This window comes from Aquarana catesbeiana, linkage group LG12 (assembly GCF_042186555.1).
Source record: "Aquarana catesbeiana isolate 2022-GZ linkage group LG12, ASM4218655v1, whole genome shotgun sequence".
Lineage (NCBI taxonomy): Eukaryota > Metazoa > Chordata > Amphibia > Anura > Ranidae > Aquarana > Aquarana catesbeiana.
Genome location: NC_133335.1, coordinates 560,844 through 580,553, shown reverse-complemented (window position 1 = coordinate 580,553; position 19,710 = coordinate 560,844). Strand labels below are relative to the sequence as shown.

Sequence of the window (19,710 nt, the reverse complement as noted above, 5' to 3'; positions counted from 1 at the left end):
CCCCTCTATGTCCCCCCATGTACAGTACACAGAGGTAGGTTACCTTTCTATGTCCCCCCATCTACAGTACACAGGGGTAGGTTACCTCTCTATGTCCCCCCATCTACAGTACACAGGGGTAGATTACCCCTCTATGTCCCCCCATGTACAGTACACAGGGGTAGGTTACCTCTCTATGTCCCCCCCATGTACAGTATACAGGGGCAGGTTACCTCTCTATGTCCCCCCCATGTACAGTACACAGGGGTAGGTTACCCCTCTATGTCCCCCCATCTACAGTACACAGGGGTAGGTTACCTCTCTATGTCCCCCCATCTACAGTACACAGGGGTAGGTTACCCCTCTATGTCCCCCCATATACAGTACACAGGGGTAGGTTACCCCTCTATGTCCCCCCATCTACAGTACACAGGGGTAGGTTACCCCTCTATGTCCCCTTATCTACAGTACACAGGGGTAGGTTACCTCTCTATGTCCCCCCCATGTACAGTACACAGAGGTAAGTTACCCCTCTATGTCCCCCCATCTACAGTACACAGGGGTAGGTTACCCCTCTATGTCCCCCCATCTACAGTACACAGGGGTAGGTTACCCCTCTATGTCCCCCCATGTACAGTACACAGGGGTAGGTTACCTCTCTATGTCCCCCCATCTACAGTACACAGGGGTAGGTTACCTCTCTATGTCCCCCCATGTACAGTACACTGAGGTAGGTTACCTTTCTATGTCCCCCCATGTACAGTACACAGAGGTAGGTTACCTCTCTATGTCCCCCCATGTACAGTACACAGAGGTAGGTTACCTTTCTATGTCCCCCCATGTACACAGGGGTAGGTTACCTCTCTATGTCCCCCCATGTACAGTACACAGGGGTAGGTTACCTCTCTATGTCCCCCCATGTACACAGGGGTAGGTTACCTCTCTATGTCCCCCCATGTACAGTACACAGAGGTAGGTTACCCCTCTATGTCCCCCCATGTACAGTACACAGAGGTAGGTTACCCCTCTATGTCCCCCCATGTACACAGAGGTAGGTTACCTCTCTATGTCCCCCCATGTACAGTACACAGGGGTAGGTTACCTTTCTATGTCCCCCCATGTACAGTACACAGAGGTAGGTTACCCCTCTATGTCCCCCCATCTACAGTACACAGGGGTAGGTTACCTCTCTATGTCCCCCCATCTACAGTACACAGGGGTAGGTTACCCCTCTATGTCCCCCCATGTACAGTACACAGGGGTAGGTTACCCCTCTATGTCCCCCCATGTACACAGAGGTAGGTTACCCCTCTATGTCCCCCCATGTACACAGAGGTAGGTTACCTCTCTATGTCCCCCTATGTACAGTACACAGAGGTAGGTTACCCCTCTATGTCCCCCCATGTACAGTACACAGAGGTAGGTTACCTCTCTATGTCCCCCCATGTACAGTACACAGAGGTAGGTTACCCCTCTATGTCCCCCCATGTACAGTACACAGAGGTAGGTTACCCCTCTATGTCCCCCCATGTACAGTACACAGAGGTAGGTTACCCCTCTATGTCCCCCCATGTACAGTACACAGAGGTAGGTTACCCCTCTATGTCCCCTCATCTACAGTACACAGAGGTAGGTTACCTCTCTATGTCCCCCCATGTACAGTACACAGGGGTAGGTTACCTTTCTATGTCCCCCCATGTACAGTACACAGGGGTAGGTTACCCCTCTATGTCCCCTCATCTACAGTACACAGAGGTAGGTTACCTTTCTATGTCCCCCCATGTACAGTAAACAGGGGTAGGTTACCCCTCTATGTCCCCCCATGTACAGTACACAGAGGTAGGTTACCCCTCTATGTCCCCTCATCTACAGTACACAGAGGTAGGTTACCTTTCTATGTCCCCCCATGTACAGTAAACAGGGGTAGGTTACCCCTCTATGTCCCCCCATGTACAGTACACAGAGGTAGGTTACCCCTCTATGTCCCCCCATGTACAGTACACAGAGGTAGGTTACCTCTCTATGTCTCCCCATCTACAGTACACAGAGGTAGGTTACCTCTCTATGTCCCCCCATGTACAGTACACAGGGGTAGGTTACCTCTCTATGTCCCCCATGTACAGTACACAGGGGTAGGTTATCCCTCTATGTCCCCCATCTTCAGTACACAGATGTAGGTTACCCCTCTATGTCCCCCATGTACAGTACACAGAGGTAGGTTACCTTTCTATGTCCCCCCATGTACAGTACACAGAGGTAGGTTACCCCTCTATGTCCCCCCATGTACAGTACACAGGGGTAGGTTACCTTTCTATGTCCCCCCATGTACAGTACACAGAGGTAGGTTACCCCTCTATGTCCCCCCATGTACAGTTCACAGGGGTAGGTTACCTCTCTATGACCCCCCCCTTGTACAGTACACAGAGGTAGGTTACCTCTCTATGTCCCCCCCATGTACAGTACACAGGGGTAGGTTACCTCTCTATGTCCCCCCCATTTACAGTACACAGAGGTAGGTTACCCCTCTATGTCCCCCCATGTACAGTACACAGGGGTAGGTTACCTCTCTATGTCCCCCCCATCTACAGTACACAGGGGTAGGTTACCTCTCTATGTCCCCCCATGTACAGTACACAGGGGTAGGTTACCCCTCTATGTCCCCCCCATGTACAGTACACAGAGGTAGGTTACCTCTCTATGTCCCCCCATCTACAGTACACAGGGGTAGGTTACCCCTCTATGTCCCCCCATGTACAGAACACAGGGGTAGGTTACCCCTCTATGTCCCCCCATCTACAGTACACAGAGGTAGGTTACCCCTCTATGTCCCCCCATCTACAGTACACCAGGGTAGGTTACCCCTCTATGTCCCCCCATCTACAGAACACAGGGGTAGGTTACGTCTCTATGTCCCCCCATGCACAGTACACAGGGGTAGGTTATCCCTCTATGTCCCCCATCTTCAGTACACAGATGTAGGTTACCCCTCTATGTCCCCCATGTACAGTACACAGAGGTAGGTTACCTCTCTATGTCCCCCATGTACAGTACACAGGGGTAGGTTACCTCTCTATGTCCCCCATCTTCAGTACACAGATGTAGGTTACCCCTCTATGTCCCCCATCAGGCATGTACTGGTCATTGGGACTACCGGGAGTTTCCCGGTGGGCCGATGACTGAGTGGGCCGGTTCCAGCGGCCGCCTAATTTGCCTATTGCATCATTACTCAACTGGGGTTTCCCAGTTGTTCTGCGGTGAGGTCCGCCGCGATGTACCCCAATGTACCCTGATGTGCCCCATGTGCTTTGATGTGCCTGTTGTGCCCCATGTGCTTTGATGAGCCCCAATGTACCCTGATGTCCCCCAATGTACCCTGATGTGCCCCAATGTACCCTGATGTGCCCCATGAGCTTTGATGTGCCCCAATGTACCCTGATGTGCCCCAATGTACCCTGATGTGCCCCATGAGCTTTGATGTGCCCCAATGTACCCTGATGTGCCCCATGTCCTGATGTGCTTTGTGCCCCGTGCCCTGATGTGCTGTGCCCCAATGTCGTGTGCCCTGATGTGCTGTGCCCTGATGTGCTGTGTCCTGCTGTGCCCTGATGTGCTGTGTCCTGATGTGCCCTGATGTGCCCTGATGTGCTGTGCCCTGATGTGCTGTCTCCTGATGTGCCCTGATGTGCTGTGCCCTGATGTGCTGTCTCCTGATGTGCCCTGATGTGCTGTGCCCTGATGTGCCCTGATGTGCTGTGCCCTGATGTGCCCTGATGTGCTGTGCCCTGATGTGCCCTGATGTGCTGTGCCCTGATGTGCTGTCTCCTCATGTGCCCTGATGTGCTGTGCCCTGATGTGCCCTGATGTGCTGTGCCCTGATGTGCTGTCTCCTCATGTGCCCTGATGTGCTGTGCCCTGATGTGCCCTGATGTGCTGTGCCCTGATGTGCTGTGTCCTGATGTGCCCTGATGTGCTGTGCCCCAATGTCGTGTGCCCTGATGTGCTGTGCCCTGATGTGCTGTGTCCTGCTGTGCCCTGATGTGCTGTGTCCTGATGTGCCCTGATGTGCCCTGATGTGCTGTGCCCTGATGTGCTGTGCCCCAATGTCGTGTGCCCTGATGTGCTGTGCCCTGATGTGCTGTGTCCTGCTGTGCCCTGATGTGCTGTGTCCTGATGTGCCCTGATGTGCTGTGCCCTGATGTGCCCTGATGTGCCCTGATGTGCTGTGCCCTGATGTGCTGTGTCCTGATGTGCCCTGATGTGCTGTGCCCTGATGTGCTGTGTCCTGCTGTGCCCTGATGTGCTGTGTCCTGATGTGCCCTGATGTGCTGTGCCCTGATGTGCTGTCTCCTGATGTGCCCTGATGTGCTGTGCCCTGATGTGCCCTGATGTGCTGTGCCCTGATGTGCTGTCTCCTCATGTGCCCTGATGTGCTGTGCCCTGATGTGCCCTGATGTGCTGTGCCCTGATGTGCTGTGTCCTGATGTGCCCTGATGTGCTGTGCCCTGATGTGCTGTGCCCTGATGTGCTGTGTCCTGATGTACTGTGTCCTGATGTGCCCTGATGTGCTGTGCCCTGATGTGCTGTGCCCTGATGTGCTGTGTCCTGATGTGCCCTGATGTGCCCTGATGTGCTGTGCCCTGATGTGCTGTGTCCTGATGTGCCCTGATGTGCTGTGCCCTGATGTGCTGTGTCCTGATGTGCCCTGATGTGCCCTGATGTGCTGTGCCCTGATGTGCTGTCTCCTGATGTGCCCTGATGTGCTGTGCCCTGATGTGCCCTGATGTGCTGTGCCCTGATGTGCTGTCTCCTGATGTGCCCTGATGTGCTGTGCCCTGATGTGCCCTGATGTGCTGTGCCCTGATGTGCTGTCTCCTCATGTGCCCTGATGTGCTGTGCCCTGATGTGCCCTGATGTGCTGTGCCCTGATGTGCCCTGATGTGCTGTGTCCTGATGTGCCCTGATGTGCTGTGCCCTGATGTGCTGTGTCCTGATGTACTGTGTCCTGATGTGCCCTGATGTGCTGTGCCCTGATGTGCCCTGATGTGCCCTGATGTGCTGTGCCCTGATGTGCTGTGCCCTCATGTGCCCTGATGTGCTGTGCCCTGATGTGCCCTGATGTGCCCTGATGTGCTGTGCCCTGATGTGCTGTGCCCTCATGTGCCCTGATGTGCTGTGTCCTGATGTGCTATACCCTGTACCCTGATGTGCTGTGTCCTGATGTGCTATACCCTGTACCCTGATGTGCTGTGTCCTGATGTGCTATACCCTGTACCCTGATGTGCTGTGTCCTGATGTGCTATACCCTGTACCCTGATGTGCTGTGTCCTGATGTGCTGTGTCCTGATGTGCTGTGTCCTGATGTGCTATACCCTGTACCCTGATGTGCTGTGTCCTGATGTGCTGTGTCCTGATGTGCTGTGTCCTGATGTGCTATACCCTGTACCCTGATGTGCTGTGTCCTGATGTGCTGTGTCCTGATGTGCTGTGTCCTGATGTGCTATACCCTGTACCCTGATGTGCTGTGTCCTGATGTGCCCTGATGTGCTGTGCCCTGATGTGCTGTGTCCTGCTGTGCCCTGATGTGCTGTGTCCTGATGTGCCCTGATGTGCTGTGCCCTGATGTGCTGTGCCCTCATGTGCCCTGATGTGCTGTGTCCTGATGTGCTATACCCTGTACCCTGATGTGCTGTGTCCTGATGTGCTATACCCTGTACCCTGATGTGCTGTGTCCTGATGTGCTATACCCTGTACCCTGATGTGCTGTGTCCTGATGTGCTATACCCTGTACCCTGATGTGCTGTGTCCTGATGTGCTGTGTCCTGATGTGCTGTGTCCTGATGTGCTATACCCTGTACCCTGATGTGCTGTGTCCTGATGTGCTGTGTCCTGCTGTGCCCTGATGTGCTGTGTCCTGATGTGCCCTGATGTGCTGTGTCCTGATGTGTCCTGATGTGCCCTGATGTGCTGTGCCCTGATGTGCTGTGTCCTGATGTGCCCTGATGTGCTGTGCCCTGATGTGCTGTGTCCTGATGTGCTGTGTCCTGATGTGCCCTGATGTGCCCTGATGTGCTGTGTTCTGATGTGCCCTGATGTGCTGTGCCCTGATGTGCTGTGTCCTGATGTGCCCTGATGTGCCCTGATGTGCCCTGATGTGCCCTGATGTGCCCTGATGTGCTGTGTTCTGATGTGCCCTGATGTGCTGTGCCCTGATGTGCTGTGCCCTGATGTGCTGTGCCCTGATGTGCCCTGATGTGCTGTGCCCTGATGTGCTGTGCCCTGATGTGCCCTGATGTGCTGTGCCCTGATGTGCTGTGCCCTGATGTGCTGTGCCCTGATGTGCCCTGATGTACTGTGCCCTGATGTGCTGTGTCCTGATGTGTCCTGATGTGCTATACCCTGTGCCCTGATGTGCTGGGCTCTGTACCCTGATGTGCTGTGCCCTGATGTGCTGTGTCATGATGTTCTGTGTCCTGTCCCCTGATGTGTTATGCCCTGGGCCGGTCTGGATGAAGTCCAGGGCCACATTTTTGTCCCAGTCCAGCCCTGTCCCCCATGTACAGTACACAGAGGTAGGTTACCCCTCTATGTCCCCCATGTACAGTACACAGAGGTAGGTTACCTCTCTATGTCCCCCATGTACAGTACACAGGGGTAGGTTACCTCTCTATGTCCCCCCATCTACAGTACACAGGGGTAGGTTACCTCTCTATGTCCCCCCATCTACAGTACACAGGGGTAGGTTACCTCTCTATGTCCCCCCATCTACAGTACACAGGGGTAGGTTACCTTTCTATGTCCCCCCATGTACAGTACACAGGGGTAGGTTACCTCTCTATGTCCCCCCATGTACAGTTCACAGGGGTAGGTTACCTCTCTATGTCCCCCCATCTACAGTACACAGGGGTAGGTTACCTCTCTATGTCCCCCCATGTACAGTACACTGAGGTAGGTTACCCCTCTATGTCCCCCCATGTACAGTACACAGGGGTAGGTTACCCCTCTATGTCCCCCCATGTACAGTACACAGAGGTAGGTTACCTCTCTATGTCCCCCCATGTACAGTACACTGAGGTAGGTTACCTCTCTATGTCCCCCCATGTACAGTACACAGGGGTAGGTTACCCCTCTATGTCCCCCCATGTACAGTACACAGAGGTAGGTTACCTTTCTATGTCCCCCCATCTACAGTACACAGGGGTAGGTTACCTCTCTATGTCCCCCCATCTACAGTACACAGGGGTAGATTACCCCTCTATGTCCCCCCATGTACAGTACACAGGGGTAGATTACCTCTCTATGTCCCCCCATGTACAGTACACAGGGGTAGGTTACCTCTCTATGTCCCCCCCATGTACAGTACACAGGGGTAGGTTACCTCTCTATGTCCCCCCCATGTACAGTATACAGGGGCAGGTTACCTCTCTATGTCCCCCCCATGTACAGTATACAGGGGCAGGTTACCTCTCTATGTCCCCCCCATGTACAGTATACAGGGGCAGGTTACCCCTCTATGTCCCCCCATATACAGTACACAGGGGTAGGTTACCCCTCTATGTCCCCCCATCTACAGTACACAGGGGTAGGTTACCTCTCTATGTCCCCCCATCTACAGTACACAGGGGTAGGTTACCCCTCTATGTCCCCCCATGTACAGTACACAGGGGTAGGTTACCCCTCTATGTCCCCCCATCTACAGTACACAGGGGTAGGTTACCCCTCTATGTCCCCTTATCTACAGTACACAGGGGTAGGTTACCTCTCTATGTCCCCCCCATGTACAGTACACAGAGGTAGGTTACCCCTCTATGTCCCCCCATCTACAGTACACAGGGGTAGGTTACCCCTCTATGTCCCCCCATCTACAGTACACTGAGGTAGGTTACCCCTCTATGTCCCCCCATCTACAGTACACAGGGGTAGGTTACCCCTCTATGTCCCCCCATGTACAGTACACTGAGGTAGGTTACCTTTCTATGTCCCCCCATGTACAGTACACAGGGGTAGGTTACCCCTCTATGTCCCCCCATGTACAGTACACAGGGGTAGGTTACCTCTCTATGTCCCCCCATGTACAGTACACAGGGGTAGGTTACCCCTCTATGTCCCCCCATCTACAGTACACAGGGGTAGGTTACCTCTCTATGTCCCCCCATCTACAGTACACAGGGGTAGGTTACCCCTCTATGTCCCCCCATGTACAGTACACAGGGGTAGGTTACCCCTCTATGTCCCCCCATATACAGTACACAGGGGTAGGTTACCCCTCTATGTCCCCCCATGTACAGTACACAGGGGTAGGTTACCTCTCTATGTCCCCCCATGTACAGTACACAGGGGTAGGTTACCCCTCTATGTCCCCCCATCTACAGTACACAGGGGTAGATTACCTCTCTATGTCCCCCCCATGTACAGTACACAGAGGTAGGTTACCCCTCTATGTCCCCCCATCTACAGTACACAGGGGTAGGTTACCTCTCTATGTCCCCCCATCTACAGTACACAGGGGTAGGTTTCCTCTCTATGTCCCCCATGTACAGTACACAGGGGTAGGTTACCCCTCTATGTCCCCCCATGTACAGTACACAGGGGTAGATTACCCCTCTATGGCCCCCCATGTACAGTACACAGGGGTAGGTTACCCCTCTATGTCCCCCCATGTACAGTACACAGGGGTAGGTTACCCCTCTATGTCCCCCCATGTACAGTACACAGGGGTAGGTTACCCCTCTATGTCCCCCCATGTACAGTACACAGAGGTAGGTTACCTCTCTATGTCCCCCCATGTACAGTACACAGGGGTAGGTTACCCCTCTATGTCCCCCCATGTACAGTACACAGGGGTAGGTTACCTCTCTATGTCCCCCCATGTACAGTACACAGGGGTAGGTTTCCTCTCTATGTCCCCCCATCTTCAGTACACAGGGGTAGGTTACCTCTCTATGTCCCCCATGTACAGTACACAGAGGTAGGTTACCTCTCTATGTCCCCCATGTACAGTACACAGGGGTAGGTTACGTCTCTATGTCCACCATGTACAGTACACAGGGGTAGGCTACCCCTCTATGTCCCCCATGTACAGTACACAGGGGTAGGTTACGTCTCTATGTCCACCATGTACAGTACACAGGGGTAGGTTACCTCTCTATGTCCCCCTATCTACAGTACACAGGGGTAGGTTACCCCTCTATGTCCCCCTATCTACAGTACACAGGGGTAGGTTACCCCTCTATGTCCCCCCATCTACAGTACACAGAGGTAGGTTACCCCTCTATGTCCCCCCATATACAGTACACAGGGGTAGATTACCCCTCTATGTCCCCCTATCTACAGTACACAGGGGTAGGTTACCCCTCTATGTCCCCCCATCTACAGTACACAGAGGTAGGTTACCCCTCTATGTCCCCCCATCTACAGTACACAGGGGTAGATTACCCCTCTATGTCCCCCCATGTACAGTACACAGGGGTAGGTTACCTCTCTATGTCCCCCCATGTACAGTACACAGGGGTAGGTTACTTCTCTATGTCCCCCCATCTACAGTACACAGAGGTAGGTTACCTCTCTATGTCCCCCCATGTACAGTACACAGGGGTAGGTTACCTCTCTATGTCCCCCCATATACAGTACACAGGGGTAGCTTACCCCTCTATGTCCCCCTATCTACAGTACACAGGGGTAGGTTACCTCTCTATGTCCCCCCATGTACAGTACACAGGGGTAGGTTACCCCTCTATGTCCCCCCATCTACAGTACACAGGGGTAGATTACCCCTCTATGTCCCCCCATGTACAGTACACAGGGGTAGGTTACCCCTCTATGTCCCCCCATGTACAGTACACAGGGGTAGGTTACTTCTCTATGTCCCCCCATCTACAGTACACAGAGGTAGGTTACCTCTCTATGTCCCCCCATGTACAGTACACAGGGGTAGGTTTCTTCTCTATGTCCCCCCATGTACAGTACACAGGGGTAGTTTACCTCTCTATGTCCCCCCATCTTCAGTACACAGGGGTAGGTTACCTCTCTATGTCCCCCCATCTACAGTACACAGGGGTAGTTTACCTCTCTATGTCCCCCCATGTACAGTACACAGGGGTAGGTTACCCCTCTATGTCCCCCCATGTACAGTACACAGGGGTAGGTTACCCCTCTATGTCCCCCCATGTACAGTACACAGGGGTAGGTTTCTTCTCTATGTCCCCCCATGTACAGTACACAGGGGTAGTTTACCTCTTTATGTCCCCCCATCTTCAGTACACAGGGGTAGGTTACCTCTCTATGTCCCCCCATCTACAGTACACAGGGGTAGGTTACCTCTCTATGTCCCCCCATGTACAGTACACAGGGGTAGGTTTCCTCTCTTATGTCCCCCATGTACAGTACACAGGGGTAGGTTACCCCTCTATGTCCCCCCATGTACAGTACACAGGGGTAGGTTACCTCTCTATGTCCCCCCATCTTCAGTACACAGGGGTAGGTTACCTCTCTATGTCCCCCCATCTACAGTACACAGGGGTAGGTTACCTCTCTATGTCCCCCATGTACAGTACACAGGGGTAGGTTACCTCTCTATGTCCCCCATGTACAGTACACAGGGGTAGTTTACCTCTCTATGTCCCCCCATGTACAGTATACAGGGGTAGGTTACCTCTCTATGTCCCCCATGTACAGTACACAGGGGTAGGTTACCTCTCTATGTCCCCCCATCTACAGTACACAGGGGTAGGTTACCTCTCTATGTCCCCCCATGTACAGTATTCAGGGGTAGGTTACCCCTCTATGTCTCCCCATGTACAGTACACAGAGGTAGGTTACCTCTCTATGTCCCTCCATGTACAGTATTCAGGGGTAGGTTACCCCTCTATGTCCCCCCATGTACAGTACACAGGGGTAGTAGGTTACGTCTCTATGTCCACCATGTACAGTACACAGAGGTAGGTTAACTTTCTGTAATGAAACGTCCCACACTCCGCTTGAGTGCTTTCATCATATATCGCTTCCTCCCAGTGTGAATATAGATATCGGATATTCCAACCACTGACAACCAAAAAACAAGACAATACTCGTTTGGTTGCTGAACAGGAACTGACTTATTTGAGAGGACACACAAATATATACAGCCGGATGACAATACAAACTGTAACCAGAAACCTAATTAACATGAGCTAGTTATCTAATCATTTACCCAGACTTGGTGACTCAGAGATATGACCTCTCAGGGTAGACTTGCCGTCTCCTCACTCACGGTAGGCAAGAGGCTAGCATTCAGTCCCCTCCAAAAGCCTCTGTCCCGGGTGAGTCTGACACATTTCTCCCCCATCAAAAGTCGACTAACAAGGTCCCAGACCTCCACCTGGCCTTGACATGCGTTAGTCGGGCAGAGTGAACTCACATAGTCTGACTGCATGATCTCCATTCTTGGCTGTAAGGAATAGTTGTCATCAGTAGGTGTGGGGCAGAGGTCATTGACTCTCTGTCCGGTTGCCAGTGCTTCAGCTTTTCCGTTCCCTCATCTGGCTGCTGGGACATGTCTATGGTACTGTCTCCCAGGTGCACGGATCTTTGCTGGGGAGGAAAGACCGGTTTCTCCACCCTGGCTGACTGTTGGGGAGGAACGACGAACACCTCCTCTCCCTTCTCCCCCTGTATCCTGGTCTGCTGCTGGGAAGTGATTGCCACCTTCTCACCCTGAGCCTCCGGAACTGCCACAGATGTGGGGCAGAGTTCTTGGACCCTCTGTCCGGTGGCCAGAGCTTCAGCTGGGGAAGTTCCTTGTAACTCCACAGATGCTGCTGTTGGTGCTGGGCAGAGCACAGAGAACTTTGGCCCTGATACCAAGTCTTCTGCTGGGGGCTCACCAGATTGTTCTTCCTGAGCAGAAAAGTCTATCAAATCCCCTGTCTCTGCAACTGGGGTAGGTTAACTTTCTATGTCCCACCATATACAGTACACAGGGGTAGGTTACCTTTCTATGTCCCGCCATGTATAGTACACAGGGCTAGGATTTACACCCTCTACCATGGCTGAGTTTAGTCTCCGACAAACTCTCTTTATTATATGTTAGGATGATTTCCATGATTTCTATGGTAGTAAAGCATGAGCAGTCAGTGAAGGTCTCGGATAACACGCATTCTCCAGACTTTTTCGGACCATGCTGGACATGGTGTTGAGGACTGTTTTGGACCATGCTGAACGTGGGATTGAGGACTTGTGGGACCATGCTGGACGTGGTGTAGAGGACTGTGTGGGACCATGCTGACGGGGTGTTGAGGACTGTGTGAGACCATGCTGGACATGGGGTTGAGGATTGTGTGGGACCATGCTGGATGTGGGGTTTAGGACTATGTGGGACCATGCCGGACGTGGGGTTGAGGACTGTGTGGGACCATGCTGACGGGTGTTGAGGACTGTGTGGGACCATGCTGGATGTGGGGTTGAGGATTGTGTGGGACCATGCTGGACGTGGTGTTGAGGACTTGTGGGACCATGCTGGATGTGGTGTTGAGGACTGTGTGGGACCATGCTGAACATGGGGTTGAGGGCTGTGTAAGACCATGCTGGATGTGGTGTTGGAGGACTGTTTGAGACCATGCTGGACGAGGTGTTGGAGGACTGTGTGGGACCATGCTAGACGTTCTTAAAGTCCTGTCCTCTACATTGTAGATCTCCTCTGACCCCCATGACCCCCAGGCTGGGAAGAGAAGGTTTAAGTCTTGGACTACAGATGCCATTTATCTTCCCAATCTGCACAAATTCACCGTGGCCACCACCAGCCGAAACATCCACTTCTTCGACATCTCTACCATGAACGTGTCCGAGGAGTTCTACTTGTGTGGTAGGTATGAAGATTACTGATCTATACAATGGCAGTATGTGTCTCCGCCCCTTATAGGCTGATCCCAGTCTGGTCACCATGTGTCTCTGCCCCCTATTGGCTGACCCCAATCTGGTCACCATGTGTGTCCGCCCCTATTGGCTGATCCCAATCTGTTCACCATGTGTGTCCGCCCCCTATATGCTGATCCCAACCTGGTCACCACGTGTGTCCACTCCCTATAGGCTGATCCCAACCTGGTCACCATGTGTGTCCACCTCCTATAGACTGACCCCAACCTGGTCACCATGTGTCTCTGCCCCCTATAGGCTGATTCCAGTATGTTTACCATGTGTGTCCACCTCCTATAGGCTGACCCCAACCTGGCCACCATGTGTGTGCACCCCCTATAGGCTGATCCCAACCTGGTCACCATGTGTGTCCGCCCCCTATAGGCTGACCCCAACCTGGTCACCATGTGTCTCTGCCCCCTATAGGCTGATCCCAGTATGTTTACCATGTGTGTCCACCTCCTATAGGCTGACCCCAACCTGGCCACCATGTGTGTGCACCCCCTATAGGCTGATCCCAACCTGGTCACCATGTGTGTCCGCCCCCTATAGGCTGACCCCAACCTGGTCACCATGTGTCTCTGCCCCCTATAGGCTGATCCCAGTATGTTTACCATGTGTGTCCACCTCCTATAGGCTGACCCCAACCTGGCCACCATGTGTGTGCACCCCCTATAGGCTGATCCCAACCTGGTCACCATGTGTGTCCGCCCCATATATGCTGATCCCAACCTGGTCACCATGTGTGTCCGCCCCCTATAGGCTGATCTCAGTCTGGTCACCATGTGTGTCTGCCCCCTATAGGCTGATCCCAACCTGGTCACCATGTGTCTCCGCCCCCTATAGGCTGATCCCAACCTGGTCACCATGTGTGTCCTCCCCCTATAGGCTGACTCCAGTCTGGTCACCATGTGTGTCCACCCCCTATAGGCTGATTCCAATCTGGTCACCATGTGTGTCCGCCCCCTATAGGCTGATCCCAATCTGGTCACCATGTGTGTCTGCCCCCTATAGGCTGATCCCAACCTGGTCACCATGTGTCTCTGCCCCCTATAGGCTGATCCCAGTCTGGTCACCATGTGTGTCCACCCCCTATAGGCTGATCCCAACCTGGTCACCATGTGTCTCTGCCCCCTATAGGCTGATCCCACTCTGGTCACCATGTGTGTCCACCCCCTATAGGCTGATCCCAATCTGGTCACCATGTGTGTCCGCCCCCTATAGGCTGATCCCAACCTGGTCACCATGTGTCTCTGCCCCCTATAGGCTGATCCCAGTCTGGTCACCATGTGTGTCCACCCCCTATAGGCTGATCCCAATCTGGTCACCATGTGTGTCCGCCCCCCTATAGGCTGATCCCAATCTGGTCACCATGTGTCTCCGCCCCCTATAGGCTGATCCCAACCTGGTCACCATGTGTCTCTGCCCCCTATAGGCTGATCCCAGTCTGGTCACCATGTGTGTCCACCCCCTATAGGCTGATCCCAATCTGGTCACCATGTGTGTCCGCCCCCTATAGGCTGATCCCAACCTGGTCACCATGTGTCTCTGCCCCCTATAGGCTGATCCCAGTCTGGTCACCATGTGTGTCCACCCCCTATAGGCTGATCCCAATCTGGTCACCATGTGTGTCCACCCCCTATAGGCTGATCCCAATCTGGTCACCATGTGTGTCCGCCCCCTATAGGCTGATCCCAACCTGGTCACCATGTGTCTCTGCCCCCTATAGGCTGATCCCAGTCTGGTCACCATGTGTGTCCACCCCCTATAGGCTGATCCCAACCTGGTCACCATGTGTCTCTGCCCCCTATAGGCTGACCCCAGTCTGGTCACCATGTGTGTCCGCCCCCTATAGGCTGATCCCAAACTGGTCACCATGTGTGTCCGCCCCCTATAGGCTGATCCCAGTCTGGTCACCATGTGTGTCTGCCCCCTATAGGCTGATCCCAACCTGGTCACCATGTGTCTCCGCCCCCTATAGGCTGACCCCAGTCTGGTCACCATGTGTCTCCACCCCCTATAGGCTGACCCCAGTCTGGTCACCATGTGTCTCCGCCCCCTATAGGCTGACCCCAGTCTGGTCACCATGTGTCTCCGCCCCCTATAGGCTGACCCCAGTCTGGTCACCATATGTCTCCGCCCCCTATAGGCTGACCCCAGTCTGGTCACCATGTGTCTCCGCCCCCTATAGGCTGACCCCAGTCTGGTCACCATGTGTCTCCGCCCCCTATAGGCTGACCCCAGTCTGGTCACCATGTGTCTCCGCCCCCTATAGGCTGACCCCAGTCTGGTCACCATGTGTCTCCGCCCCCTATAGGCTGACCCCAGTCTGGTCACCATGTGTCTCCACCCCCTATAGGCTGACCCCAGTCTGGTCACCATGTGTCTCCGCCCCTATACCAGACAATAACTACCAGATAATATCAGACCTGTATATTAAATATCTCTTATCACTTGTCTGCATCCAGAGCCAATCACTCCATGAGCGATCACATGTGAGTGGCCGCGATAAGCTGCGGGAGCTGTCATCCTCCTATTGCTTTCAATAGGGCTGCCTCCTGCAGCTGATCGCCCAGAACCACCGCTGGGGTCCTCGCAAGTGATCGCCCACAGTCCCATTCACAGGTATGAGACTTACCTGTACTAAGCCAGGTGTCACCCCATAATAGAGTGAGAACATTCCAGCCGTGATAGGTGTATATCATCACTGCTATAATGGACTCCTATACATAGTAAGGTATGACATCACTGCTATAATGGACTCCTATACATGGTAAGGTATGACATCACCACTATAATGGACTCCTATACATGGTAAGGTATGACATCACCACTATAATGGACTCCTATACATGGTAAGGTATGACATCACCGCTATAATGGACTCCTATACATGGTAAGGTATGACATCACTGCTATATTAGACTGATATAAATGATGAGGTATCAGATTATTGCTATATTGGACCCTCGCACGTTACATTGAGCTCTCACCGCTGTACTTCTTTCTTCAGCTTTGCAGCATGTCCCCACCTGCTTCTCGTATTGGCACAACGTAAAGGTAACATACAACTGTTTTGTCTTCTCCTGTGTGTAGAGTTCTCTGGTCACCCGGTGTCCTCCTTATATCCATAAACCCCTGGAAGCTCCTCTCTTCTCCTGTATGTAGAGTTCTCTGGTCACCTGGTGTCCTCCTTATATCCATAAACCCCTGGAAGCTCCTCTCTTCTCCTGTGTGTAGAGTTCTCTGGTCACCCGGTGTCCTCTTATATCCACAGACCCCTGGAAGCTCCTCTCTTCTCCTGTGTGTAGAGTTCTCTGGTCACCCGGTGTCCTCTTATATCCACAGACCCTTGGAAGCTCCTCTCTTCTCCTGTGTGTAGAGTTCTCTGGTCACCCGGTGTCCTCCTTATATCCATAAACCCCTGGAAGCTCCTCTCTTCTCCTGTGTGTAGAGTTCTCTGGTCACCCGGTGTCCTCCTTATATCCATAAACCCCTGGAAGCTCCTCTCTTCTCCTGTATGTAGAGTTCTCTGGTCACCTGGTGTCCTCCTTATATCCATAAACCCCTGGAAGCTCTTCTCTTCTCCTGTGTGTAGAGTTCTCTGGTCACTCGGTGTCCTCCTTATATCCATAAACCCCTGGAAGCTCCTCTCTTCTCCTGTGTGTAGAGTTCTCTGGTCACCCGGTGTCCTCTTATATCCACAGACCCCTGGAAGCTCCTCTCTTCTCCTGTGTGTAGAGTTCTCTGGTCACCCGGTGTCCTCCTTATATCCATAAACCCCTGGAAGCTCCTCTCTTCTCCTGTGTGTAGAGTTCTCTGGTCACCCGGTGTCCTCCTTATATCCATAAACCCCTGGAAGCTCCTCTCTTCTCCTGTGTGTAGAGTTCTCTGGTCACCTGGTGTCCTCCTTATATCCACAGACCCCTGGAAGCTCCTCTCTTCTCCTGTGTGTAGAGTTCTCTGGTCACCCGGTGTCCTCCTTATATCCATAAACCCCTGGAAGCTCCTCTCTTCTCCTGTGTGTAGAGTTCTCTGGTCACCCGGTGTCCTCCTTATATCCATAAACCCCTGGAAGCTCCTCTCTTCTCCTGTGTGTAGAGTTCTCTGGTCACCTGGTGTCCTCCTTATATCCATAAACCCCTGGAAGCTCCTCTCTTCTCCTGTGTGTAGAGTTCTCTGGTCACCCGGTGTCCTCCTTATATCCATAAACCCCTGGAAGCTCCTCTCTTCTCCTGTGTGTAGAGTTCTCTGGTCACCTGGTGTCCTCTTATATCCACAGACCCCTGGAAGCTCCTCTCTTCTCCTGTATGTAGAGTTCTCTGGTCACCTGGTGTCCTCTTATATCCACAGACCCCTGGAAGCTCCTCTCTTCTCCTGTGTGTAGAGTTCTCTGGTCACCCGGTGTCCTCTTATATCCACAGACCCCTGGAAGCTCCTCTCTTCTCCTGTGTGTAGAGTTCTCTGGTCACCCGGTGTCCTCTTATATCCACAGACCCCTGGAAGCTCCTCTCTTCTCCTGTGTGTAGAGTTCTCTGGTCACCCGGTGTCCTCTTATATCCACAGACCCCTGGAAGCTCCTCTCTTCTCCTGTATGTAGAGTTCTTTGGTCACGTGGTGTCCTCCTTATATCCACAGACCCCTGGAAGCTCCTCTCTTCTCCTGTGTTTAGAGTTCTCTGGTCACCCGGTGTCCTCTTATATCCACAGACCACTGGAAGCTCCTCTCTTCTCCTGTATGTAGAGTTCTCTGGTCACCTGGTGTCCTCCTTATATCCACAGACCCCTGGAAGATCGTCTCTTCTCCTGTATGTAGAGTTCTCTGGTAACCCGGTGTCCTCTTATATCCACAGACCCCTGGAAGCTCCTCTCTTCTCCTGTGTGTAGAGTTCTCTGGTCACCCGGTGTCCTCTTATATCCACAGACCCCTGGAAGCTCCTCTCTTCTCCTGTGTGTAGAGTTCTCTGGTCACCTGGTGTCCTCCTTATATCCACAGACCCCTGGAAGATCGTCTCTTCTCCTGTATGTAGAGTTCTCAGGTCACCTGGTATCCTCTTATATCCATAGACCCCTGGAAGCTCCTCTCTTCTCCTGTGTGTACAGTTGTCTGTTCACATCGTGTCCTCTTCTATTCACAGACCCCTAAAAACCCCTCTCTTCTCCTGTGTGTAGAGTTCTCTGATCACCCGGTGTCCTCTTGTATCCACAGACCCCTGGAAGCTCCTCTCTTCTCCTATATATAGAGTTCTCTGGTCACCCGGTGTCCTCTTGTATCCACAGACCCCTGGAAGCTCCTCTCTTCTCCTGTGTGTACAGTTGTCTGTTCACATCGTGTCCTCTTCTATTCACAGACCCCTAAAAACCCCTCTCTTCTCCTGTGTGTAGAGTTCTCTGATCACCCGGTGTCCTCTTGTATCCACAGACCCCTGGAAGATCCTCTCTTCTCCTATATATAGAGTTCTCTGGTCACCCGGTGTCCTCTTGTATCCACAGACCCCTGGAAGCTCCTCTCTTCTCCTGTGGGGGGATGATAAGGGCGGCGTTAGCTTGTTGTGGCTGTTAAAGCCAACCTCCGGTCTCTTTGAGAAGCCATTCAGCCAGCAACCAGGACCACACAAGATCTCCATGCAGGTGAGGAGACCCGGCACTGACAGCAGATGACAGACTTACCCTTTATATGTCTACTGTGCCTCACTTGTCTATGAGATGGGGCAAATTCCCCACCTGTCTGATAAACACACATATACTGTGTTTTTATATATATATATATATATATATATATATATATATATATATATATATATATATATATATATATATATATATATATATATATCAGGATTACAGAATCTGGAAGATAATCTGACAAACCAGGGACTATGGATCTTGTAAGCACCATTGACTGGGGGGGGGTAAAGACCTGACTGTAGACGTAGCTTATATCTGACAGCCAGTGTTCAGGAGTGTGTGACCATGAGCAGAGGCCCCGGGTGTAGTAGATCTTCTCACATTGAAGGATTTCCCCAAATGATCACTATACTACTTCTTCTTCTTCTTCTTCGTAGGACCTGAGACATCATAGCAATTTGCTTGGTTACCAGTCCATCCCTAATGTCCACTCTGAACCTGTGACCAGACTCCTCTACATCCCAGGACAGGAGCTTATAATTTCAGCATCTGGCAGCTCCAAGACCTCAGTTGTCATCATGGACATTCATAGACGAGGGAAACTTTACACCTGGAAGATCGATAAGGTTAGTGGCGTTTCCACCTGGAAGATCAGTAAGGTTAGTGGCGTTTCCACCTGGAAGATCGCTAAGGTTAGTGGCGTTTCCACATGGAAGATCGCTAAGGTTAGTGGCGTTTCCACCTGGAAGATCGATAAGGTTAGTGGCGTTTCCACCTGGAAGATCAGTAAGGTTAGTGGCGTTTCCACCTGGAAGATCGATAAGGTTAGTGGCGTTTCCACATGGAAGATCGCTAAGGTTAGTGGCGTTTCCACCTGGAAGATCGATAAGGTTAGTGGCGTTTCCACATGGAAGATCGCTAAGGTTAGTGGCGTTTCCACCTGGAAGATCGCTAAGGTTAGTGGAGTTTCCACCTCGAAGATCGCTAAGGTTAGTGGAGTTTCCACCTCGAAGATCGCTAAGGTTAGTGGAGTTTCCACCTTGAAGATTGGTAAGGTTAATGGAGTTTACACCTGGAAATTTGGTAAGGTTAGTGGAGTTTCCACCTGGAAGATCAGTAAGGTTAGTGGAGTTTCCACCTGGAAGATCAGTAAGGTTAGTGGAGTTTCCACCTGGAAGATCATGAAGGTTAGTGGAGTTTACACATGAAAGATCAGTAA

General features: G+C 52.4%; 1 protein-coding gene across 1 annotated transcript in view; it reads left to right on the top strand.

The window, feature by feature from the left end:
• The window catches only part of LOC141113782 (cilia- and flagella-associated protein 337-like), a 178,447-nt gene that overhangs the window by 68,679 nt on the left and 90,058 nt on the right, over positions 1–19,710 (top strand). The window contains exons 7-10 of the mRNA XM_073607063.1: positions 12,643–12,814; positions 15,878–15,924; positions 18,357–18,494; positions 18,929–19,117. Of these exons, the coding sequence (XP_073463164.1) occupies positions 12,643–12,814; positions 15,878–15,924; positions 18,357–18,494; positions 18,929–19,117 (546 nt within the window). The remainder of the gene's footprint in view (positions 1–12,642; positions 12,815–15,877; positions 15,925–18,356; positions 18,495–18,928; positions 19,118–19,710) is intronic.